Source organism: Falco cherrug, chromosome 12, assembly GCF_023634085.1.
Source record: "Falco cherrug isolate bFalChe1 chromosome 12, bFalChe1.pri, whole genome shotgun sequence".
NCBI lineage: Eukaryota > Metazoa > Chordata > Aves > Falconiformes > Falconidae > Falco > Falco cherrug.
Window position 1 is genome coordinate 4001028 of NC_073708.1, and position 25834 is coordinate 4026861.

Consider the following 25834-nt stretch of genomic DNA (forward strand, 5'->3'; position numbering starts at 1 on the left):
TCTTACTGCCAAAGACAATTCACAGGGAGGCCATGAGCTTTCAAACTTAGAGGAAGTCCTGACTGTTACAGTATGATTTTAAAATTAAAAATCTTAAGTCCTAAACATCATAATATCCTTGTTGGCTAGCAATGACTTTCCACAGAACTTCTGCACATGGTGGTTATTTAAATCACTGTTAGTCTGAATTTTTCCACATAAAGTATATATGGAAAATACTGTGCAGATGGTACATTTTTACCATGCCAAGCAGTACCCAGAGACTTAGTAACTTTCGATGGTCAACAGAAAAATATACTTTTGTCACTGGAAGTGGTAACAATACCCACCTTTTGCTGGACATGGGAATGCAACGCGTTGATTTGCCACTCTTTCTTGAAAGGGACTATTGTACGGAGGGTCCAGATCCTCGATAGTAGGAGATTCTGAAAGAAAATTAGACCCCCAAAAAATTCTTGACCCCTGCTCCTAAAGGTAAACACACAGTTTGGCAACACCTAGTGCTTCTAAGCCTCTCTCATTCACACAAGGTCAGATTCCAATAACCCTCTTTAGATTGATCAGAATGTGTACTACACAAGCAGTCTTGATTTCAACAGGAATAATTAGAAAGTAAGCAGTACAAAGATACTTTCAAATTTGACTGAAGTTGGTTCTCTCTAAATTGCTGGATTTGTTTCGAGGGCAAAGACAGTGTTTCTGCAAAATCTGAAAAACACTATTTAAACTGTTTTTTCTCATACCACATATTAGTACTACTTCCATCCTTTGTTCTTGCACCTCATTTTAAACTTGAAGGTGGACTGAAACTATACAAAGAATATTATTTATAATCAAATAAAGTTAGTGGCAGTTCTTTGTAACAAGCAGTTCTCAGCAACTCTAATCCAAAGGGACCCAAACGTTGCCTTTAGACTATTACAAAGAAGAAATAATTCCTGCTTAGCTTAGGTCAGTCATGCTACAGTGACGTATGCCAGCCCATCAAGTGAGGAGTTATACTACATATTTACATTGGCACATTGACCACTCTTGCCCTGTCACCATTTCAACGGCATACTGATTGAGTAAAGAGCTCAGTTTCAGCTCATGAAACTTTTTCTTATTTCTGCAAACTCTCTGAACACTACTTGCCTGTTCTAATTTTCCTTAAGTAACATCAGAATGAAACAGCTAAAACAGATTTGGATTTTGCATCATGTCACAGTTAACAGCGAAGCACATTGCCCCCCAAAACACAAGCCACACAGCACCAGCATGAAATCATACCTAGCCAGAGCAGGAGGCAAGATTACAGCCCTAATATAAATACCTTGAACTTGTACTGTTATCTCTGCTGCGTCGCTGCCCGCTGCATTACTAGCAACACATTTGTAGATTCCAGCATCAGGAAGCTGAACGTTGCTGATGCCTAGAGCTCCATCCATGCTGTGGACAAACTGCCCACCATCTATGGGCACAGCACTGCTGCCTTTGAACCAAGTGATCGATGGGGGAGGGATCCCCTGGGCACTGCAGGGTATATCAACTCTCTGGCCAGCTTGGACTTTCAAAACTCGAGGCCCACGCTGTATCTTTGGAGGAACTAAGGAAGACAAGTTTAGTATACAGTAATGTGAAGAAAATGACGCACAAGATCATTCTTAAGGCTGAGAGAGCTGGGTTTTTTCAGCCCGGAAAAGAGAAGGCTCCAGGAGGACCTTACTGCAGCCTTTCAATACTCAAAGGGGACTGATAAGAAAGATGGGACAGACTTTTTAGCAGGGCTTGTTGCAATAGAACAAGGCGCAATGGTTTTGAACTAGAAGAGGATAGATTTAGATCAGAAATAAAGACGACGCTGTTTATGATGAGGGTGCTGAAGCACTGGCACAGGCTGCCCAGAGAGGCGGTAGATGCTCCATCCCAGGAAACTTTCAAGGCTACGTTGGACGGGGCTCTAAGCAACCTGATCTAGTTCAAGATGTCCCAGGGTTGGACTGGGTGACCTTTGAAGGTCTGTTCCCACCCAAACCATTCTATGAAACTCTTTTCCATTTTTGTCATTTTAGGAAATGTCCATTATTCACTGAAACCAAATTCCCCCAGGTGACTAAGAAAGCAGACCTGCATGTTCTCTGTGTAGAATAGGATGTATGACAACCTATTGCTTAAATTATTTGAAGCAGCTACATTTCAAATTCTGCTGCTTGAGTACCATATGAATAGTGTAGCATTATTATACTGAGCAGATTTGAAGAGCTGTGGGTACTGGCTCTCCATAACACAAAACAATTCAAAAGCTTTCATGACAAAGTTAATCACATTTTCCTTTTGACATTTTAATTTCCTTCCCATAATCCCTGATCTTTGTATGCTTCCAAATACAAGTTCGGACAAGGAGACAAAATATGACTGGAAGAGATTTTGCTGGTCCCAAAGAATAATATAAATCCACCACAACTCTTTTGCCACCATGTTTGTCTTTCTTTCTAAGGATCATTGGCAATGAAAAGACTTTAAAAGAATGTCTGAAACAATAACAAGTGCCATTTTTCCAGACTCTCTGTTAATTTACAATTACAGATAAACAAAGATGTGCACTGATATGAGACTCTTCTACACACAGCACCAGACAGCAGTCTGTTACAGCCACTGCAATGGAATTCACATAGTCGGAAGGTTTCAGAGCTGCTGGGGAGAGGAGTTCCAACCTGGTACGTTTGCAGTGTGATCCACATCAAAGACATGTGCTGGCAGCGGGCATTGGCAGCAACACTTCCAAATGACATGAACATGAACCACAAGAGAAGTACCCATACACCCACAATTACTATCTATCAGTATCGTCTGGGCTGTGCCAGGCCACGGCTGTGGCACCCGCTCTCCTGTGTTTCTGTCTGACACAGGTGAGGAGGAATAAATGAGAGAGCATGGAGTCAGCTGTGCACACAGGCAGAGGCAGCTGCCTACTCACAGATGACACAGTTGCACATTGGTTTCACACCTGAGCACGTGTAAGCAAACTCGGACGTGCACTACCGTAAGAGTTTGGATATGTGATTCCCTTCACGTTGGCGAGCAGCTGTAAGCCTCAGCCAACACTGCTATTCACAGCCACTGTTTGCAAACTTAACTGCTGAGAAACCTCTCACACAGAGCACATCCAAGTGCATTAGAACAGAAGTTTTCAGTTCCTAAAATCCTTCTGGCTGCCTTAAAAAGAGTCAACTGTCATATTGTGCTGTAAGTTTTCCACAAGTCTAAGGAACATTAAAGGAAGGGGTATGCATGTGTGTATATATATGTATACATATGTGTGGGCATACAGTATTTCCTTTCCACATAATCCACAACAACAACTTGCATATGAAGATAATATGACCTGAAAGACTATAGGTCAATAGTATTTAATGTACATAAGGACAAACATTTGAGAAGCACTGCATGATGCTAAATTCCATGAGGAAACTTGTAGATGATTATCCTTCAAGATAAAACTTACCATGCACACTTAACTTCACCGATTGAGTCACATTCCCAGCAATATTTGTGGCCACACAGATATACATTCCGCTGTCTGAAACTTGTGTCTCACTGATCTTCATTGACCCTGAGGGTAGGAAAGCATGTCTGGAAAAAGAAGAAAATACACTGAGTAAACGTGTATTGAAAGGTGAATGACCTCTACTTACACATTGCTAATGATCATTACAAGCTAAAAGAACACCATTCTACAGGGCACACTGAACCGTGCCATATTACTAAACTATGACTTATATTTTTTCTAACTCTTTACTGAGCCACTACATTCAGAATACATAGCAAATACCTAAAATATAATATATCTAAATTGCAAAATTAGGTTCTAGCTACTTACAGGACATATTAAAGTCTGACTTGTTTCTAGAAATGAGGAAAAAAGAAGAAAAAAAACACCACCCAAACCCCACCCCCAAACCAAAAAAAAAAATCCACAAAAACCCATTAAAAACCAACAGGCAAAGAAATGGAGGTCTTCAACCTCCTGTCAAAAATTTTTGTTTAGCCCCGGTCAGTGAGGTCAGAAAGTTAAACTTTTGATACTACTTCACCTTGGCAAAAAAAAAGGTGTTACATTGATTTGAGATAGAAGAGGGGGATTCTGAAGAGTATTCCAATTCAAAACCACCAGTTTTGGTGTTTATAGACATTGTCGTCATTCATCACTAAACAGTCAAGTACATAGCATTAATTTTTACTACAGTTCTGGTCAGAAGCTTGTTACATTACAAGATACATTGGCTAGCTAAGCCAAAACCTTATGTAGAAGTCAAAAGTAAGAGGGATAGGGAAAATAAATGAGGAGGGAAGAAAAAGTGACAGCTAAGAACAGATAAGAAGAAATTCGAGTCTAGCACTTAAGGTTATATACAGAACTTATGCAAAGTTGGTGGGAATTGATGTTATCTGTCCTCCTTTCTCTGGCACTAATTAGTACAACGTTATCATAAGGGCATAAATGGTGAATTTTGGGATTGCAATGACCTGGAGAGATGAATAGAAAGTGAAGTGTATTTCCTCCAGGCCACCACCCAAATCTGTCTGATATTATGGTTCTTCCTCTTCTGACCATTTCTTTCTAAACTTTTTTTAAAAAACAAACAAACAAAAAACAAACAAACAAAAAAAACCCAAACAAAAAACCAAACAAAAGACAGATTGCTGGGGAAACTTCCATTAATTTTGTCCACTAACTACATTTGCTTTCTGATTAAAGATCCTTCATTTCTGATTTCACTCTTCTTTTGTTTACTGGTCACATTTCTAACATCATCTTTGGGTGGTCTCAAACAATTTTGTTTGGACTAATTCTTTAACTTTTGCTGACATCTGTAAACAATTTTATGGAATGGGCTGAGCTGGACTTCTGTTACTCTGGACAACTTGGATCTCTCCACAACAGCCATGAGCAAGTAGCCTAATTTGTCAACGTTTCCTGAGGTAAAACAAGGACAAGGGACCAAGAATGCAACTTTGCTAGTGCATGCAACGTGCTCACAGGACACAGAGAACAACTGCACACAGATCACTACCAAGAAATCTCTGTGCACAAGCCTCCTTCACCCAATGTGTGGGCCCAGCAGCTATTAGTTGCTGCGGCTGCCTCAGACTCACTGGAATGGGCAGCTCTGAGGTGCAGGTTTGGCCACAGGAGAGACAGGCTCACCTTCAGTTCTGCACCATTCCTTGATTCAGCTCAGCTGCTGGCTGACGCCTTCCACTTGGCTCACTGGGAGGCACTGGACAACAGGCACAGCAATCGCTACAGCGTGCACCTGGCCAGTATTACCATTCCCTGGTTTATGAACACAGCTGTAGCCTTTACCCCTTCAGAGGTATCTTCAAAACTAGAGACCACTAGCACGCCCCGTGACAGTGCCTGGCACTTCAGTTGGGAACACACAGACAATAATCACCTACTTGTCTCCTCTTACTTTGTACCGTACTAAAATAATAAGGAAGAACTGCAACATTGTGGCTCATGTATACAAGACAGTCCCCAATTTCTCATTCTCTAAGGCTGTCAACTCAACATTTTTATGAGCATTTAGCTATGTTTTCACACGTTTGAGAATATCTGGAGGTTTTGGATCCAAAACACAATGAGCAATGAGCCCCTGTAAACACTCCCAAACATTTATCATCATCTATATTCTACTGGCAGCCCAGACTTCATCTGAATAACAGACAACGCTCCCCTGAGCATAAACATGAAGTGCTTAAGAAAAGAAAAACAGTTTTTAAACATTTCTGATCAGGCACAGATTACATGGGTCTCTGGCACTGCTGCAGTACTAATATAACAGGATCTCTTTTGTCTCAGCCTCCTGAGGCTGCACATAAACACACATTGCACTGGAAGCTGTACAAAGGTCTTAGTTTCCTTCAGAAAGAGACATATTCTTGTTTTCGGAAAGAGAGTTTTAAGACTTAGTAAAACAGAGTCCTCATGCAGGAGAATTTAATACCTTCTGATTGATCCTGTGGCAATTAGAAAATATACACCCTTCCAAAATCATGAGACCTTAAGACACAAATGCACTTTTCTTTTGTTTTCATCAAACATTGTTACCTCGGAGAGAATGGAGATATGAGCTGCGTTTCTTTGGCCCAGGTAATTATGGGTGGTGGCAAGCTCTTTACTTCACATGGAAGTGTGACATCTTTCCCTGCTATTACTGACATCTCTATGGGTTTATCATATGCACTTCCTTGCTGGTGTCCAGGCCTGGATACTCTAGGTTTCACTACAACATGGAACATGTTAAGAGTCTGCAATGAATATACATATTTGTACAAATGTAACACCATACAATTTTATTTCAGATTAAACTTCTATTTTTTTTATCAAGCATATAACATTACAATCCTATTTTTAATGACATGCTTGCAATGGACATAAATCACTGTAATGCTTCCGTACAGTGCCTGTAGCCCAGACACTGGCTGATGCCTACGTGCAATACCACAAATACCAGGAGGACTGCACTATCTCTACCCAAAAAGCTGGATAGCAACCAGTGTATATAGTTCATCCATATCCTGGGTTCTGCGCTGCACAGGTAGTTTGCAACCACTACATGAACTATGTTACACTACAGCACCAATACCTACAAGCCATAAATGCCTTGCAAAGTAAGCGTGCACCTAAATTATTTTTTTTTCTAATATTGGGAGGTGTTAGGAAGCTTTGGGACCAGGGGGATTAATTGATTTTCATTCTTCTATCAGCAGGAAATTATTTTCCTATACAGATACTTCCTATCCACTTCCATAAAAGATGAAATTATGATCAGTCCAAGATCCTAGCACATGAACTCAAGGTAACAGGTATCAGGAGGTTTTAAGAGAATCATAATGGCTGAAGGACAGACCTTTCAGTAACAGCCATTTGTAAAATCGCCTACTATGTGGACCCAGTGATCTAGGACAAAGTCAAAAACACTAATTAGGGATCAGTTTAAATCCCGTTTGCACTGTGGGTATCTTAGTTCACAATCCACCTGAGTGGGATTTACCATCTAAACAGAATGCAACGGGAGGAGGGAGACAATGGCACTACATGTGATTGTAGCTCACACATACCATAGACAGTCAGCTGGACTTTACGTGTAGCATAACCAGCAGCATTTGTTGCAGTGCACACATACTCCCCAGTCTCTTCACCCCCTGGTGAAACTACATACAGACTTCCATCAGACCCTGCAGAAAATTTCACATTGCTGGAAAGAATTACTTCCCCTTTCTGTGGAAAGAAAAATAAATGAAAAAAAAAATAGCCACAGCACCTAGATTTTCTAAAATAAACCAAATTACAATAATTTAATTCAATAAAAGCTCAAGCTTACAGTGCTAAAATCTTCAAAAACATTAAAACTATTAAAGGAATATAAAAATTGTTAGTGCCTGTAGCATGTCCCCTAGCTTACCCCACTGCAGTGACCGATTCTTCACATAAAGAATACTGTGTTTTTAATATAACACTGGGTCTTATTTCTTACTGTGCAATATGCTCCATGCTCTTCAATACAGTTCTGTAGACCAAACAATTTGCTGGCAGTCTGACTAAATTGAGCAATATTTTAATTTACATTACAGTACTGCTTCGATTGTTTATGGCTGAGATGGACAAAATATTTTATATTAACTAAGAAGCCTGGCCCCAAAGTTCCATCTATAAGAATTAACTAACTACAACTAACTTTTCACACTCCTTGAGTGTCACTGTCTAAGCAGTAATAAGAGCAGAAGCGCAGGGATTCTCATGCAGAAAACTTGTTGCATTTTACAGACTACAAATCTTCAAAGAATATTTAAAATAAATAAAAAATCAAGATTTCAAGAGTTAATTTTGACATTGGTTTCTGATATCAAAGCAGATCTTGCATACATTACATGAAATGTTTCTTAGATAGCTGACTCTTCCTTGTCTGTATTGAATCAGTGATAAGAAAAACCGCTCCTCCCATGTTTTCCTCCCTCCCAAACCAACAGTCAGCTGTGTGCTCTTTTTTCTTTTAAACAAAGCTGTTCACAAGGTCCCAATCCATTACACCCGCACAGCTTCTGAGGCACAACAGTGCCTTCACAGCAATGTCGGGTGAGCTGTTAACGTACCCTGAATAGTTTAGTACCAGGAATTATGCTCTTCAAGTAGGGGGAGACAGCAAAAAAAAAAAAAACAACCCAACAAAAAACCCACACCTTAAAGAAAAGCTCCAAAACAAAAACGAACAATCAATCTGTGGCAGATTGCCTAATCTGAAATTATCAACCCCCAGCAGGAATATGAACAATTTCTAAAGTGTTAAAAACATAATGATATGGCAATAAACAAAGCCCTTCCAAAGAACGGAACATTGATCTGTGGCTGGACCCTGGCCAGAAAGCACTGCTCTAAGAAACAAAAGCACATATAAATAAATAGAGCGGTCCAGGTCCCTCAGCTGTGCTTTTGGCCATGTTTCTTGCATACAGTTTTCATGACAACTAAATGATGTGTTCAATTCATCTTTCACCATGAACAGCTCGGAAATGAGAAATTACCTTGGACCAGACAATAGATGGCTTCGGAACTCCACTTGCTTTGCACGGTAACGTTACTGGTATTCCTTCAATGGTGCTGAATATCTGCTGTCCATGCTGAATAACAGGCAGAACTAAAAATAAATTCCAAGATTAAACACATGCAGGAGACATTTCAAACCATGGCACAACTTTCACAATAAAATCCCTTTACTTTAATTAGCACTTCACACAGGCAGCAGGGTTTGGGAATTTTTCAGCCTCTTCTGCCGAACCCTGCCATTGACAATGACCAGCCACTTCCCCCTCCACTCTCCAGTCTTTCATGACAGAATAAATACCTGTTTGTAATAAAGCACGTCAGCCATCGGTGGACCACTGTATTAGGTACACACAGTTTTAGACTAATTGTAGGTATTTCACATAGCTGATTGCAATCATTTCAGAAAGTCTTTGTCACACTATCCTCTGACAACATTTTCAGCTTCCTGAAATGATACTGTACATAGATCAACCTATACAGCACCTTTCATGAGAACAGGATCAGCATTTTTGCTGCTGAATCAATTTCATGAAATCCGATGGACAATATTTTGAACAGAGCAGATAAGAGAGTGAAGAACTGATCACACTCCAAGCTTACTTCATCTTTGTTACAAATACTACAAAGCTGTGCTAACTGCAGCAATGGTTTCTAATACCAGATCATTTCACAAAATCAGTAAGCAGAGAAAACAACAACCCCTGCTCCCCTGCTGAGGTGGTTTTGAATTAACAATAGAAAAAAAGTTGGTAATATTTAAGGCTATAATACCAAACACTAGATCTTTCTAAAAACACACGAATGTAGTCCTTTCTTTTCTGAAGTTATTGAGATATCAGAATATTGAAATATTCCAAAAACTAGTGCTGACATTGAAGACTGGATCAGATGCTGAGTATTTCTCTGTATAATAATGGTCGTCTTAACATAAAAAGATGTTCCAGCATCTTCAGTGAAGCTTAAAATCAATCTCTCATGATTAATTTAACACATGAGAAAACGTCAGGTTGTAAAACATGTGGTTGTGACCCCACACAGAGTGAATACAAATATCTTCAGCAGAAATACTGACACTTTGTCTTGCTATCAGCGTAGTCTGGGGTATGTTTTAATTAAAGCAAAAGAAAGGGCAGAGGGTGGGGCACGAAAATAAACAAAACAAACACATTTTGCCTTACTCATATTTCATTTTAACTCTAATTCTCCCATGAGTTGTGCTTTCTTACACGAGTTTTGAATCCCCCCAGCACTGTTTTTCATGGTTTTCCAGTAAACTCCCACTTGCATCTGTTTTGTTAATAAAGCCAGAGATGAAGAATGCACAGCCCAATCTTTGTAGCTATTTCAAAATTAGGATCTTTTACAATGACAAAATGGTGTAATTTTTGGTTTATTTTTAAAAACAGTCTCAACTGCTCGGTTCTTTCCTGTGCAGTGGATCCAATCTCTCACCGTGTTACTTTATGAAGTAACATCATTACATATGAGGAAATTTGAGAGATTAGTATAACTGTAACCAAAAACCTCTAGTGAAAGGTGCTGTAAGAAACGCCCTCTCATCTTGCATTCAGCACAAAAGCAACAAGACAGTGTTCCTTACCATACACATTAACCGTAGTAGTTTTGTTGCTTGTCCCAGCAACATTACTTGCCATGCAGGTATAATCGCCACCATCCTGCAGCCGAACTCTTTCAAGGTGCAGGCTTCCATCACTGCGAACATTAATGTAGGGATTGGGAACCAGCTGCCAAAAGAGTGGTGTGACTTTTTACTGAAAAAAATACTTGTGGATAATATTTACTTCGGGATGCAGCATGGCTTTATTTGACTATTTCATATCCTTAAAAATTATATGTTCCTGGAGAATTTTAGCAGATTTTTTCCTACCGTCCACCTTTCATAAAAAGCTGATTTTAAAACAGAATTCTGGTAGCAGCTCATATTTATTGCTGAAGTGAGATCAAGATCTGCAACAGCAACTCTGCTCTGCCACAACACCTACAGAACTGTAACTCATGCTTACAATCACACACTGAAGCAAAAACAAATGTAGCTGACTTATTTTTCTGCATTTTTATCAGTTATTCCATTAACCCAATTTGATCCTTGATGAGCTCTTGATAAGTGCAGTGACTTGTTCTTCAACAAGTAGATCTTTCTTTTGTTTATTATTATTATCAAATCATTATTGTTATCAAAACCTTCTAACTTGCCATATCCATCAAGTAGAAGAGATCAGCTCTGAAGATACCATCGTGAAAGACAAAAAGTTTCAATTTTCAGCAAACAGTAATTTTTTAAGAATTATATACCCTATAGCAACATAAAAAAAAAACAAAAACAAAACCAACAAACAGTCCATGAGCTCAACGTAGACTTGCCTTACAGAAAGGCTGTTAAAATGAAAAATTGTTCCAGCCATGCCATACTCGGAAAAAGCTGCATTCTTCTCTAAATATAACTTACTCCAACACTTTCCTTGGACTGTAGCTTTTGCCACAAGCTTACAATTATAGGAAACTAGCGCTACTATACAGAGGAATTAGCAACTCGACAAGGACGATCCTGCTAGTATTTCTCACAGGAGCTACAGCCTGTGCTACTTGCCCTTACACAGTCTAAAGAAAAGGCCAATGATTCCCAGCGATACAAAAATTGAGCAGAAAACTCTAGCAAGCAAACGGTCAGGTAGTGCCAGGGTTCTGATTCGTGACAATAAATAAAAACTTCACTGACATTTTTTAATTACAGCTGTGGAGGAAGGGCTTTAGGGAGACATTAGCAAGCAAGATAAAAAAACAGACCTTCACAGAGATATTAAAATGAGTAATTTGGCTACTACTGAAGAAACTAAACTTCACTCGAACAAGTAACCTAGGTGTGGTGGCTCCGCCACCTTTCTGTCTGCAGGAGTTACAAACTGGCACCAGTGTGCTCCCAAGGGGAACAGAAAACACACATTTTCATGCTCTGAGCAGTGCATCACTGGGAAAGGAGTATCTGGTACAGGGATACTGACATTTCTCTCATCCCATCAGCAACAGTAAATCACATTAAAAAGGTCATGTTAAACCCTAAATCTACAGAAATCTTCTGGTATCTTTATTTAAAGAAAAAAGAAGAAAAAGAAAAAAAAAAACAACTCAAAAAACCCCACAACAACAAAAAACAGGGAAAAATAAATGCTTTTCAGTACCAGGGCTTAAATTCCAGCATTTCTGTCATTCTGGTAGGTATATTCCACCAACATTCCTATATTCAGAGCCCAAGGCTGAAATTCAAGAGCTAACGAGAATGCATAAAACTGCTTTTGAAAGTAAGTAAAATAGAAGATAAAAGGACAAATGACAAATATATTGGTTCCAAGTCCTTTTATAGACCTCCACATCCCCCGTTACCATCTCCTATTCCCTCATCTATTCTTCAGAGTTAGAAATTCTGTAGCATGGGCAGTGCTCAGTGAGGTGTAACTGTCAGGATGCCACACTTCCACTTCCATATTTTGAACAGTAATAAATTATCATTTCTCAGGGGCATGGCTGTACTCTGAATGACAGCACCTGCAGAAACTCGGAAGCAGCTACTGCCTTACAGATACAGCCAGCTGGCTTCTTCCAAGGAGGCTGCAGCTCCTGCCGAGTGGTGGCTGTCTGCTGTAATTCACCTGGGTGACATCAGATCCTCGTTTCCAGCAAGCTAGTCTAATTGCACAAAGCATCTTTATTTGTAAGCATAGAACCTATCACACAGTTTATACATCAACTTTTGTAAATTGAACCAAGTTGTTATCGTGACTTGAAATGTCAGTTGTAGCTTTCCTTTGCCAATAAATCTTACAGAAAACAAAACAGTCTTACCACCATATTGTTTTTAATCCACCTCCGGTCTGGAATGGGGTTTCCAGCAAGCAGTACGCATGGCAAAGTGAGCTGCTGCCCCTCAATGACATTGGCTGTGGGTGGACTTACTCCAATCAGAGGTGTAACTTCATTAAATGAGACAATTAGAAAACATTATTAGGAATTTTTATATATTCATGTAAAGTATTAAATTCAAATTTTTATTTTCAGTCCTGTCAATAATGCTACTTGCAGCAGCATCAGACAAAGGTCTCCTTGAGCAAGGTATTATACAAACATAGAGCAAGAAACATTTCCAACAATGAAAACTATACAATTTAAACAGAAAGGAAAAACGGCATATGAAGAAGACGTTGCCATCAAAAAACTGGTAAGAGTTCCAACTTACTTAATTTTATGACAAAAAATATCAGATGGGATTTCGGTATCTGAAATGTCAAAGATGCAGGCAAGAAAAGAAGAAACAAACAATTGAAGGGGTGGGGTAACATAAAGACTAAGGAATGGCAGCAAAAGGAAGACATTGTCCAGCTGAAATCAGATCCAAACCAGCATTTCCCTGAAAACTCATGTTCCCCTGATACCAAGTTGATAGATTATTTTTCCTTACTTGGACCAAGTATTGAAGAACAAAAGTAGCAGGTCTGGAGTGGACAAGAAATAAGTGGTAATTTCCTTTGGGCATAACATTTTAAAGGATTAGAATAGCGGTTAACAGCCCAGCAGAGAATTCTGCATGCTCTGTAAAAAGCCAACAGAAAGCATTCCTGGGCACATGCCTGGTAAATTAATTTTAAGTCATGGAGATTAAATAACACTTTTAAATAGATAAAAACATGTCTGTCAAATACTACTAGCATTACAGATTCCCACTACGGTTTAAGTTAACAAATGCTTTCTTTGATGGCAGATGGACTCCTTTCTTATCCTCACACAAATGTATACATTCCACAGCATTATTTTTCCTTTTATTGCCAATTCTCCAACTGAGATTATAAACAACTCCTTAACAGCACAGCTATTGTCAAAGCTAGACATTTATTGTCTTCTTGAATCACTAAGATTCCTTCCCAGTTCTGTCAACACACTGAACTAAGCAAGTTCATTGCTGCCCCCCTCCTTTTTTTTTTTAGATTAATTAAATGTCAGAAACCCCATCATTAGCATTAATCATTATGGTGATTTTTTATTCCTTAATAAATTTACTTAGGAATAAGAAACAGAAGATAATACAAATCACTTTTCTAAGGTCTGTGTTATAAAGCATAGAGGAACTAACTCAAATTAATTTAGCCACTCGAAAAGACAATGTTCTAACACACAAAATACACTGAATTGCAATATTCCATGCAAACGTCTTCTGATTCACATACATAACCCACAGGTGTCCTATTTATTGAACAAACACCACCAACTATCGCCTCATCCAGTGAATTCCACATACTGTAATGCTGCCAGTCTTCCCCTTCACCGTCATCACCGACATTAACCACTTACCCAGGCCAGTTACTGTGATAGTGGCTGGCTGCGACTGAATCCTTCCAAACTGGTTCTCAGCTTCACAGATATAAGTTCCTTCATCACTGACCCACAAATCTAGAGGGGAGGGAAAAAAAAAAAAGAGATCCAATTGCAGTGTCTGAAATGATATTGAAAAGTTTGCAATACAAGAATACCCTATCCTTTTATCGTTCGCTTTCAGCCAAATCATTCCTTTCCATCTGTCACTATGTACAGAAGCAACTTATGAGCACTTGAGTAAAAAAAGCATTACATACATACATATATATGAGATACTTTTCATCACTTCATCTATTGCATATACTTTAATATAGTATATAATATGCATAAATAGTATGTGGTAGTACACTCTATATCTACGTGTACATACACTAGCATATAAGGCATTGACTATGGAATATTGCTTACTACATATGTGTGCCTGTATGTCAACAGCCAACCCACAAAACAGTACGTAAGACATGAGTTACTGCACTATATGTACAGTAGAAAGGAATTACTTCACCCAGCCTGATTATGCCTAGAAAGGAATAAAAACAGCTGATTAAGAAAATAGTGTAACATCAATTAGCATAAGGGTGACTGAAATGCTCTGAAGTAACCGAAGTCACAAAGCCACTTGCAGAATTTTTAGTTATTACCCAAATTAGGACTTGTCTAAGTCTAAAAGAGTGAGTTTAGAAACAATTCTCTCAATAAAAAAAAAAAAAAAAAAAAAGAAAAGAAAATTCATGGCTCCTCAGTATTAACAGAGACCATAGCCCACATGTATTTAAACAAAGGTGTAATAATTTCTGTGAAGAAGAATGAAGCCAATGACCAAACACAACTGAATTTACAAACTCTTGGGAAAACAAACTGAACATCAAAAGCAACAAAGCAGTATCAGAAACACAATCTCTGTAAAAAGACTGGATTTTTATCAAAGCTAATGATTTTATAAAGCAGTATACTAACTTAAATACATTGCATGTGTCGTGTTTCCTTCTGGAATCTTTTTTTAAAAAAGTTCAGTCTACCTACTATTAATGGACAGAGCTCCTGTTCTGAGTTGACTGACAGAACTAACTGCGAATGGTCTTGAGAAAAGGGAAGCACCATTCAGCCGCCTCCACTTAACCTTTGGTTCCGGGTAACCCTGCACGTAGCACGGCAGTGTGATGTTTGAGCCAATATCCGCAGATTCATCGCTGGGTTCCTGCGTGAAAACTGGGGGAGCTGGGGCATGGGGAAACAAGACAGAGAGTAGACAGAAATTGAACTGGGGTTGCACCGTGACATTAGCATTCTGCTCAAAGTATTGACAACCTAAACTTATGTTCTCTCAAGCACAGTTATTCCTCTAACAACAGATTCCCACCTCTAGCAATACCTTACAAAAGCACCCTTGCATGCTCTGTACCTACAATAGAGAGGCCAGAAATGAGCTAAATATCTCAAAAAAATTAAGATGCAGCCACCCCATCAGACAAACATGCATACTCAGTGTTAGTGTTAAAGAAAATGTATTTTGAATTAAGAAATTTAATGTGCTGAAGCTGCTAAATGGCAGAACCAGGCCTTGTCCCTCGTATAGCCCTAATCCAAGGCTGGTTTAAAATTTAGTCAAGTTAATCAGTGGGAGAATAGAGAAACAATAGATGACCAATTTGTGTACACAGGTGCTCTCAGAAACGCAGGTGTTTCTAGAAAAAATTACTATATGTGAACAGGAATTGCTTGTTCAGAGACTAAGTGTGCTTGAAGGATTGTGTGAGTTAAAGCAGGCAGAAAGAAGATCATGATCCCAGGAGGACCTTGGAACCAAGGTAGAGACTGGAACCAAATAGATGAATCAACTGGGACAGAGTCAGGTGATGGATTCGCAGAACTGACAAGACCAAAGGAAACTTCTAAAAACTTTGGACATTGACTAATGATTTGATGAGCGTATATAAGCTGTGCCGTATCCCTTTGTTCTCTGCCACTCACTGGGGTGGTGGCCCAGCTCTGAGCTGTGATTAAAGCAAACCTAGTGGTACCCACGTCTGTGTGAATGTTTCCTTTAACAGTCAGTATTGTTAAACTCCTTGTGTCCTTCAAGCAGTGTTGCTCATTGCTTCCAACAGTGTATGTGCCTGACAGGAACAGCACCTAACAAGAGGTGATGTGTCAGGCAACAAGCAGTTAGAACTTGAGAAAGAGGAGAGGAAGGGCTAGGCTTCAATAACCTTACACAGTAACTTAAGTTAGTATAATATATTCTCTATTTGAGAATTACATTAAGTTGAGGTTTGAACAGTTTCCTCCCCCTCTGCCTCTCTCTTCCTCCTCATAATTTTTATGCTTTACAAAAAAAGCAAAAGTGAAGGAAAGCTGAAGTCAAAACAGGACAAGGCAACTGTTTAGTGAACACCACCAAAAGGGTGTTCCCAGCACACACCAGACTTACACGTATTTGTGAGAAAGGTTTAGATAACCGAGGCACCACTGATCAGGTACAGAAACACGGCAATTAAGAGTATTTACTGTCTAGATAGCCAGGTACTTACAGCCCACATCCAAAGTTATCTTTCCAGAAGCTCTCCCTGCATCGTTGGTAGCCACACAGGTATAGTCACCAGCATCCAGGTCTTGTGTTTCCTGGATCTTCAAAAGACCCCGATGAGTATCAATAATGAGAAATGCCGATGCCCTCAACTCTAAGTCACCTAAAGTTCAGATAGAAAAAAGTCAATGAAATATAGCAATATCAAAATTATCCCGACAAAACAGTGTCCGAGTTTGAGATTATTTCACAGCATGGCTGTATTCATTTAGCAGATGAGTGCTTTGACTTGCTTTCAACTGAGTGAAAAAATTCATTACCACATTAGATACAATCTTTTTTTACTTATTTGTTTCATAAGGGGAACACAAACCCAAGTAGCTTTGGACAGAGATCAGCATCAGGACACTGTGCCAAGCTGTATTTCTCCTTCTCAATTTAGAGGCTACATGTGGTGGCCACTTGTCTGCCAGCTCTGTACCAAGTTGAGAATTCCACAAAACCTAGAAAACAGGTCTGCTACCTCTTAAAGCTCAGCGGGAGCCACAGTCATGACGTGTAAACATTCAAAGTTGGCCCACATGTACTCTTTTGGGATGAATATCAAAGCCTGTTGACTCCTGCTTTAAAATACAAGCCATCCATTAAGTGTAGTGAGTGCAGAAGAAGCTTCCTTTGAGGGAAGGTTATTTGCAAACAGACCACAGAGTTTTGTGCTTCCCTCCAACAACTGTCAGAGATGGAATATTGGACTAGATAAGTTATCCGTTAGCAATACCTAACAGGATTATTTCCAGAAAATCAGTAGGCAGGTGGTTTGTACAACCACACACTGGAGTCAGCTGTTTTTTCTGAGAATAAATGTTCAGTCTTGAGACATGGATTCTCTAACTCCCATTTAACTCTATAGAAACTTCTGCAGTTCTGGTAACCAATATACTGCCTCACTACTAAAAAAACTGTAGTAGACACCTCAGATTCGGAAGAAGAAACATAAAAATTTCCTAGATGTTGCAAAAGAATTAGAGAAAACATCCAACAGGAAAAAAAAGAAAAATGTTTTACGATTTTTGTAGCTGAACATTCTCTGACAGAAGAACAAACCTCATTTAAGTAGGCACAAGAGGCTCAGCTTTTTTAAAAAAATTATTATTAATTATGCTACAGTATGTTAATTCACTGTATTTGAACACAAGCAAAAATTTATGCCCCAGAGGTCAAGTGCCGTATCTTCTAGATTTAAAGAATGTCATACATCAGTCACTAGTTGAACACTACGTAAAGCTTTTGAGAAAACGAAGTCACTTCAAGATCACTGTTCAAAATATTCCTGCTAATATAAATAAACCAAACAAGGAGTAATAAGTGCACCTTTAAACCATTTAACTTGGGGATGTGGGATTCCAGTTGTTTTACACTCCATAACAGTTGTGTCTCCAAGAGCAACCAGAATTTCACTTTGAGCTATGGTCAATGTTGGGCCCTCTAAAAAGAAACAACATAGAAAACGTGAGTTCCTCATCCAAAGCATACCCCATTTTTAAGATATAAACGACAAAAGACTTTAATTTTCTCTTGTCATATGGAAGAATATTTGCACTGAAAGTCAAACATGCTTAAAAATCATGTAAGATGATAAATAAACACTAGGAAACATGAAAAACTCTGATTCAAAGCACCTGGATCAAACACAGAATAGACAGGGAATTTAAGGATAGAATCAGAAAAGTTTAACCTGTAGAAAAATAGAAAGATTAAGAGTCACTCTTCCTCTCCAGCCAGATGTCGTATGTACTCTGCTATCAATGCATTAAAATAGTGTTTAGAGGACACAATTCAGATGAGGACTTCAGAGTGCTAAGCATGCTACAGGAATTTACAGAAACATGATTCTCTTCCAAAGACCCGCTCAGGTTTGCAAGCTTACCCCCCTTCAATATCCAATTTTTTAATTTTTTTTTTTCTTAAAAATACCATAAGGAAGAAATAGTAAGCCCCAAATATCACCTAACAACACTACTCAGATGTGAACAAAAAACAAGTGACATTTCTGAGCTGTTCAACATCTTGTCTGAGTTTTTTGAAATTTCTACCAGTATGATCTGCATAGCTCCAATTTTAACAGTTCCTCCCTGATGATGTATTACTTTGCTTTTTTCAACTTCACTACATTGTTTCTTTAACTTACCAATGTACGTAAGGATGGATGTCTGTTTCTCTGTCCCAGCTGAGTTACTTGCCAAGCAACCATAAATCCCTGCATCTTTTCGAATTGCCTTTCTTATGATTAAGGTGCCTTCTTGGGTCAATCTATACCTAGGAACATGCAAAGGACCAACCAAAATGATTAGTTAAAGAAAAAAGAGTAACAGTTACATCCACATTCAAAGCAGCAACATGACTAGATGGTTTATAAAAAGGTATTGCTGGTTTGTTCTCATGATAAACAACAAAATATTATTATGTCTACCAGAGGATATCAATGCATTTTGTGAAGAGTTTAAATTAATCTTGTAAAAAGCCTTCTGAAGAAAACTGAATTATTTCTATTTTAGAGATAAGAAAATTGAAATTAAAGTTATAAAAGTGAAGGCTGAGGTGCTATTTGAAACAGTCAGACTCCTGTGAAAGAAATAAAGAGTATTTTGGCATTCCTCAAAACTGCTTTCTCACATAGGAAAAAAAAAAAACAACCAAAACAGAGACAGCTGTAAGCCCTACCTGCTCGAACCAATAATAAACATATCATTGTGTGTCCATACTATTGTCGGCTTTGGATAACCCATTGCAGAACACCTAATAGACACTTCAGAGCCTTCTGTAAAAGTCTGATTCTTAGGTGAAATGACAACCCTGGGTGGTTCTAGTAAAAGAAATAAAAACAATGCAATTCAGAAGATCCAATTTAGAAAACACAGATTATAAACAACTTTATTCCAATTCTCAAACAGCTCTACAGTGAAAAAACAATCCTACTGAAGGCCAGAGCCCACTTGTTTCCTCTCTTCCTCTAGTACAGTCTACCGAGTCCTCAGCATAAAACACGTATACCTTTATAAAAGTTAGTACGTCGGGATTCAGGGTACAGAGACCAAATCAATTCACGCGCCTACACGGTTTCCTGTATTCTGAGATCCAGAATTTGGAGCACCAGTTCTGCTGGAAGCACCTGGTCCATGAACCTTTCCCAAGTTCATTAGTTTTTCACTTGTAGATTTGATAAAAAGCTGCCAGAACCAATCAAAGTTCACCAACATGATCCATCAAGGTGACAAAGCCAGGCTGAAAAAGGCATAGGCTGTGCGGGGTTATCATTCCAAATAGAAACCATGAGAATATTGGTGGTTTCCCATGGATTGAACTTGAATGTAATAATTAACTCTGATTTCTTAATGCATGCTTAAAAATCAGCAAAGCAGCAACAGAACCAATTTTGAGAAATATAAAACAAATTTGCGGCGATTCCTGAAAACTAAAGCCAATGACCACAAATCTTCAGGCAGGCCAATGGTAAGAACATAAGCAGAGTGATAAAAATAAAATTAACAATAGACGTGCACACACAGAGGAAGAAATTAACAGCAAAATAATGTTGAAGACCACCAAGTCTAGTGTTAGCAATGCCCATGGACGTTCTGGATTTCAGCTGGATTTTCACCAGAAAACTGACCCGTGAACTTCATAGAATGCATTCCCTTTTATCCTTAGACAGAATTCCTCAGTAAAAAAGACCACCAAAACAATTCCCTGTGGCAACTGACATTTTCTTCTATGGTACATACAATTTGGTTTTACTTACAGTGGCAAGAAAAAGATCCACACCGCTTAATGGGTGGAAAAGTAGCAACCTGTAGTACCAACTAGTGCTACTTCATCTTTGTTAGGGCATGAAACCAGCTACTATATGATCAGTAGTATCAGTCTTCATCTTGGCAACTTTGCCTTTTGCTAATCCACACTGCATTAACATCTATTCCTCCACAGCTGATCTTTTTACTAGCAACCATGGAATGAAAAGCCTAAGCCTAACTCTCCCTTTTTGGGGAGTAAAAGGGGCTAAATACACTAACTACGGAGGTACCTTGAATCTAGGACTGCTTGCCTAGCGGTTTTTTATTAGCTTCAGCGGGAATTACACCATCCTACAGACTCAGGTGATGTTTGACATGTTTTCATGGCTACTAAGGAAAAACATGTGTAGGAGCCAGTACACACAATATATTTATGCATGGCATAATCCATCAAGGACAAGATGAAGGTGTGATGCTGTGCAACTTCCAGCTGAACAGTATAAATCTTTCTAGTTCAGTCTGCAAACAGAAACAACTCAGACTGCTACTACAAATACCTTTCTGGAAGAATTAATACCATGCCCTTTTCATCATCATTGCAGGGAGGGAGATTATTGTCTAAGTTCTGTGTTGCAATACCCTTTGCTTAAAAAACTACTCACTAAAATCCACAGTGTTTCTGGCCCAGAAGAGGAATCTCCCTGCAGAAGATTGTGCTGCTTCTAGGACGGAGGTGAAGCAGGTTCTGCCTCCTTGCAGGGCAGAAACCCTGAGGGTTTGAACCAGCAGGTTTGTAAGTGACTGGCATTGCAACACAGAACTTGGAAAACAATCTTCCTCTTCACGATCTCAGCACACGTAAAGACAGGGGATTAGTGACTGATAGAAAAATGAGATAAGGAGAAATTAAATAGTTTTCAAAGGCTCAAACATCAAATTAAGAGCACAGCTAAGAACAGCAGGAGATCTCTTCATCTTTTACATGGAAAATTTTATCAAGGGTAGCATAGGTTTAGGAAACACAGATTGGTGAGCCTATAGATACTATCGACTGAGCCACACTGCTGACTTTAACAAGGTGTCAGTACCTCTGCAGGTCCAAACCCACTTGATCACAAGGACTAATTACAGCACATCATAGCTGCAAGGCAGGGGAGCACATTACTGTCCCATGGATATGAGATACAGTCATAGTTACTATAGAATTATTTGTCCTGTAATACAACTTACTGGATAGGAGAGCAAGGATCCCAAGGAAATACTAGTTTTGAAATAAAACTAGTTGAAGCATCAGTACACAAGTCATAGACATAACTTTGATGTAACCTTTTTAGTATACTTTTATTTAAAATATATGCACTATGTTTTGTGTTTGAGTTTCATGAGTATTTCGCATCTGTTAGTGTTTCGTGCAAACTTGTCTGCATGCCCCTACTAAGCACATGAAATGCCTCTTTCAAAGAGAAATGGAATTGCTGCTGTGAGGAAAGCTCTTTGATGCACTATGGCACCTGGTGCTCCGGGCAGCAGAATTATTAGTGTCAGGACTGGACTGTTTTCATGGGAGTTTATAAAGGATTTTGAGACCTGTAAGTAAAAGTCTAGGCAAAACCAGACAGCTATACTGCCCAAGAGAATCAATACTTTAAATAATAAACAGCAACTAATTTGCACTAAGTTCCAAACTTGTGAACACAGATGCATATAATGCCTTATTTCCTTTCTTAAATTTGTGTCCGTTAACCTTCCCCAAGTTCATTAGTTTTTCACTTGCAGATTTGAGAAAAAGCTGCAGGGTTCTCAACAGTCTCTCCCATGTTTCATAACGTTTCTGAAACCTATACACTTCCAGAGGAAAGGCACCAGAGGAAGGCAGAGCCATAGTTCCAAAAGTCCTAGGATTAAACCCAAAAATGGGGGGGGGGGGGGGGGCCCACAGGCAGGGAGAGGCAAGAAATGGATCCAAGTTGCAGAACTGTTCTCCAGTGATTCACAACATGCACAGACTTCTCAGCTATTTTTCTTTTGTTTTATATCCTGCCAAGAGACACAAGGAGATCCCCTGCATGCTCTGGTCTTCAGGAAGGTCTTCTCTCCGTGTCGATATTAAGAAACTGTTTGTTACATGTTATGCTTTGGCAACACACCATTGCCCATGCAGTTATTTTCACACAATGATATTATCAGGTGAGAAGAAGAAGATGGAAGGAATATTTGTATTTAACATATAAGCAATGGAATGAATTGGGAAGAGTCAATATACACAGCCATAATAATCAAGCTACCAGCTTGAATCAGTGAGGCTACATTTACCCATTTGCCACTAATTAACCACCTTGTTTTCTTGCTCAAAGGCCAGCCACCAGGCAGGTACACAGAACAGGCTTTCTTGTATGACAGGTCACTGATTTTTTTTTTTGCCTTGTTCTTTGTAGCTTAAAGGAGAAGATTTGTATATGGGCAAGAGAAGCACGAGCTCCTTACAGTTGCAATCCCATTCAAGGCTGTAGAATAAAAGTTTTTAGACAAAATAGACCATGGGTAAAGCTTCTCAAGTGAAAGAAAGTTGGTGTGAAGATTGTAACTTGAATATTAGGGCCATGGATTGTTACATTAAAACCATTTGAAGCAGTTAGACTTAACATGAAAAAGGATCAGCAAATACCATTTTTTTTTATTTCATACAACATAAAACCTTCTTGTCACCCTTTATTAGAAAAAAACAGACTTATTGCCAATGTTTTTCAACAACTTTCTGCATACTTTTTCTTTTTCAACAGAAACATAGCCCAAAAGCCACCCTGCAGATATGAGTAATGGATCATTCAAATAACGTACCAATATTTTTGTGCAGCACCCCCAAGATTCTTTCTTGCCTTTTACACTAACAAAAGTTTTGGAATAATTTTTTTGAAAACAGAATGGCTCAGCCTATTCAACTGACAAGTAATGCACTAACAAGGCTAAATAAAAACAAATGTGTATCTAGATTAAAAAAACACCATGTAGGAATGCAACTATGGCAGTAGTTTGCACACATTTGTTGCAAATTTTTTACAAGGGTTTGATTTTTGTAAAATTTCACTTCCTCTAGACCTTAGAGTAGGCATCGAGATCATCCTGCACACACACAGGTACCGGTAGAGAGTGGATGGAGCCCCATCCTCATGTCCCGTCTGTTCACTAGCAGCCCTGTGTACTTACAACCCATTCTTGTTAGCATCAATTAAATGGGTCTGAATTGACTACTTGGGTTTCTAACTACCAAGATACTACAAGAGCAGTGCTTATCACAAAGCTCTGTTTTTAGTAATGCAGGAACTGTAGTGTTGGTGTAAAAAAATAATTCTCTTCAGACAAAAGTCCTGTGTGACCACAGCAACGCCTACAAATTCTTGTGTTACTGTGAGTTTTATGGATATGCCTTAGTTTTCCCATGTGGAAACATAAATGGAAGGAAATGGCTTTGATCTCAAACTGTCTAAAAACCTACATAATGTTAGTGTCAAGAGTGCATACTGGGAAGGCACAGGGGGGAAAAGATCCAACTCCACTATTATGATAGCTATTAACATATGTCAGTGAGACAGAAGACTGGGACTATGAAGAATTCCTCCCAGAGCACAGATTTTCATTTTGATGTCAGATCGGGTACAGAATTCACATTATATCCCATGTTATGAAATAACACCACAAATACAACACATAACCCGTCACTACATTTGCACAAGGAATCCTCTCCATTCATCTGACTTCTATTAAATTTAAATCATGTTTTAGCAATATACATTGGAATTAATATTCAATAGAATTTTATACTTGTGTTCACAAGCCAAATGAAAAAAGTGTGGAAGAAATATTGTATACAAACAGAAAAACTGACAAAGGCTCCTGTTTGAATAGCAAGCTCAGAACAGATTTCTTACAGCATAAATAAAGATGAGAACATTCAATGGGGATAAACAAAAAGTAGCCTTCAGCATTAATCAGCCTGTCACATTCATCTGTACTTTTGGCATCAACCAAGTGAACCTAATTAAAAAGGAACATTGTCTTTGGACATTATTATCTCGCTTCATTCACTTGCCAGCCATCTCAGGTAGCTGCCAAGTTCCCACTGATCTCCTTCCCAATCCACCCTCAACCACGCAGAAGCGCAGGGGTGTGTCACCCTGCATCATCCCTCGTCCTGGCACTGCGAAGGCGACGCTGCACAACAAACCACGGAAACGTCTGCTTCCATAACTGCTTCTGCATTAGCTCAGGTGAGCAGTACACAGCACTGCCACTCGCGGTTGCTTTTGTCAGACTCTCCATGAAGCTTCCAAGGACCTACTTAACTTCTGTAGGGTAAAGGGGGAGAGTTATCTTCTTGTTCAACCAGTGAGTATACACAAGCTGCGATTTCACCTGTGCCAGCAGCACCCTCTCCTACCGCAGGACAGAACAAGTTGATCTGCTGTGCTATACTACGCAGCATCCAACCCACAACAAAGAAAGCACGCTGTGAAAGACAAGAAGGGAAGGAACACCCATCTTCTCTCTGTAGCCAAAAGAACTACTTCCCAAAAGACATGTAGATATGCACTACAGTCAAAGAGACTTCTCACCAAGGTTGTTTTTCATAACCTCCCTGCACTTCCTTTTAACCTGGCGTTCACTGACTGCATGCACACTATCAGAAATAGTTAAGCACCCAAGTATTTACTGGCTGTGAACAAGAGGCCATAAAGAAAGCATCTGACACCATACACACCCCATGAGTGACCTTTTCAATGGCCTTCCTGCAGGAGAACAACCTGCAGAAGGAAAGTACAGAAAGAAAGGCAGCTCCTTCCTCCTCATGTCCCTGTCGAGGTTTGTACTCAGCCCTAGAAGTTGGCAGGCTCAGGAAAAACCACCCTGTGAACACCTTTATAAATGAATATTAAAAAGTCAGGCTTCCTGCTCCAGCAGAGCAGCACTGACATGCTGCAGATACAGTACTGGTTTTCCAAGGTGATGTTTCTTTATAGAACATGAAATAGGGGACTTCAGCCTCCAGAACTTAGTGGGTTCCTTCTCAGGGGACATGTCCCCATCTTCACATAAGAAACACAGTTCACTTTATTGAAATGTAAACTGAACTTGCTTGTGCTCCTGTGTATTACCAAGGACTACACACAGCCCCCCTAGAAGGGTTGCAACTCCAACACTTTCTTATAGCTACAATACTTAACAGTTTAATTAATAAAAAGCACAAGGAAAACTGCTGCAGTAACAGAGATCAAATATTCTGCAAGAAGCTAGTTTCCAAGAGATCCACATAGTCTACTGCCTTGAACCAGAGGTTTATGTAGGTCAGAAGCCACCTACAAGTACTGATTTCTAGATGTTATGGTTCCATTCCTCCAAAACTCCTCTTAGAGATCCTTCTGAAGGCCTACATTTTCTGTGAGAAAGCAAGAAAATGCCGAGCAAGAAATCAAGTGACAGAAATTAAGATTAATTACACTAATTTCCTGTTTAATGCCCTAATATTTTTTATCTTTCATCAAGTTAGGA

General features: G+C 39.1%; 1 protein-coding gene across 1 annotated transcript in view; it reads right to left on the reverse strand.

Moving 5' to 3' along the window:
* Window positions 1–25834, reverse strand: part of HMCN1 (hemicentin 1) — a 202606-nt gene that overhangs the window by 98772 nt on the left and 78000 nt on the right. Inside the window, exons 12-25 of the mRNA XM_027811253.2 lie at window positions 19221–19362; window positions 18688–18815; window positions 17871–17984; window positions 16504–16662; window positions 14996–15190; window positions 13949–14047; window positions 12449–12576; window positions 10191–10335; window positions 8569–8681; window positions 7108–7267; window positions 6095–6269; window positions 3485–3612; window positions 1313–1585; window positions 330–425 (exon numbers count right to left, since the gene is read on the reverse strand). Of these exons, the coding sequence (XP_027667054.2) occupies window positions 330–425; window positions 1313–1585; window positions 3485–3612; window positions 6095–6269; window positions 7108–7267; window positions 8569–8681; window positions 10191–10335; window positions 12449–12576; window positions 13949–14047; window positions 14996–15190; window positions 16504–16662; window positions 17871–17984; window positions 18688–18815; window positions 19221–19362 (2055 nt within the window). The remainder of the gene's footprint in view (window positions 1–329; window positions 426–1312; window positions 1586–3484; window positions 3613–6094; window positions 6270–7107; window positions 7268–8568; window positions 8682–10190; window positions 10336–12448; window positions 12577–13948; window positions 14048–14995; window positions 15191–16503; window positions 16663–17870; window positions 17985–18687; window positions 18816–19220; window positions 19363–25834) is intronic.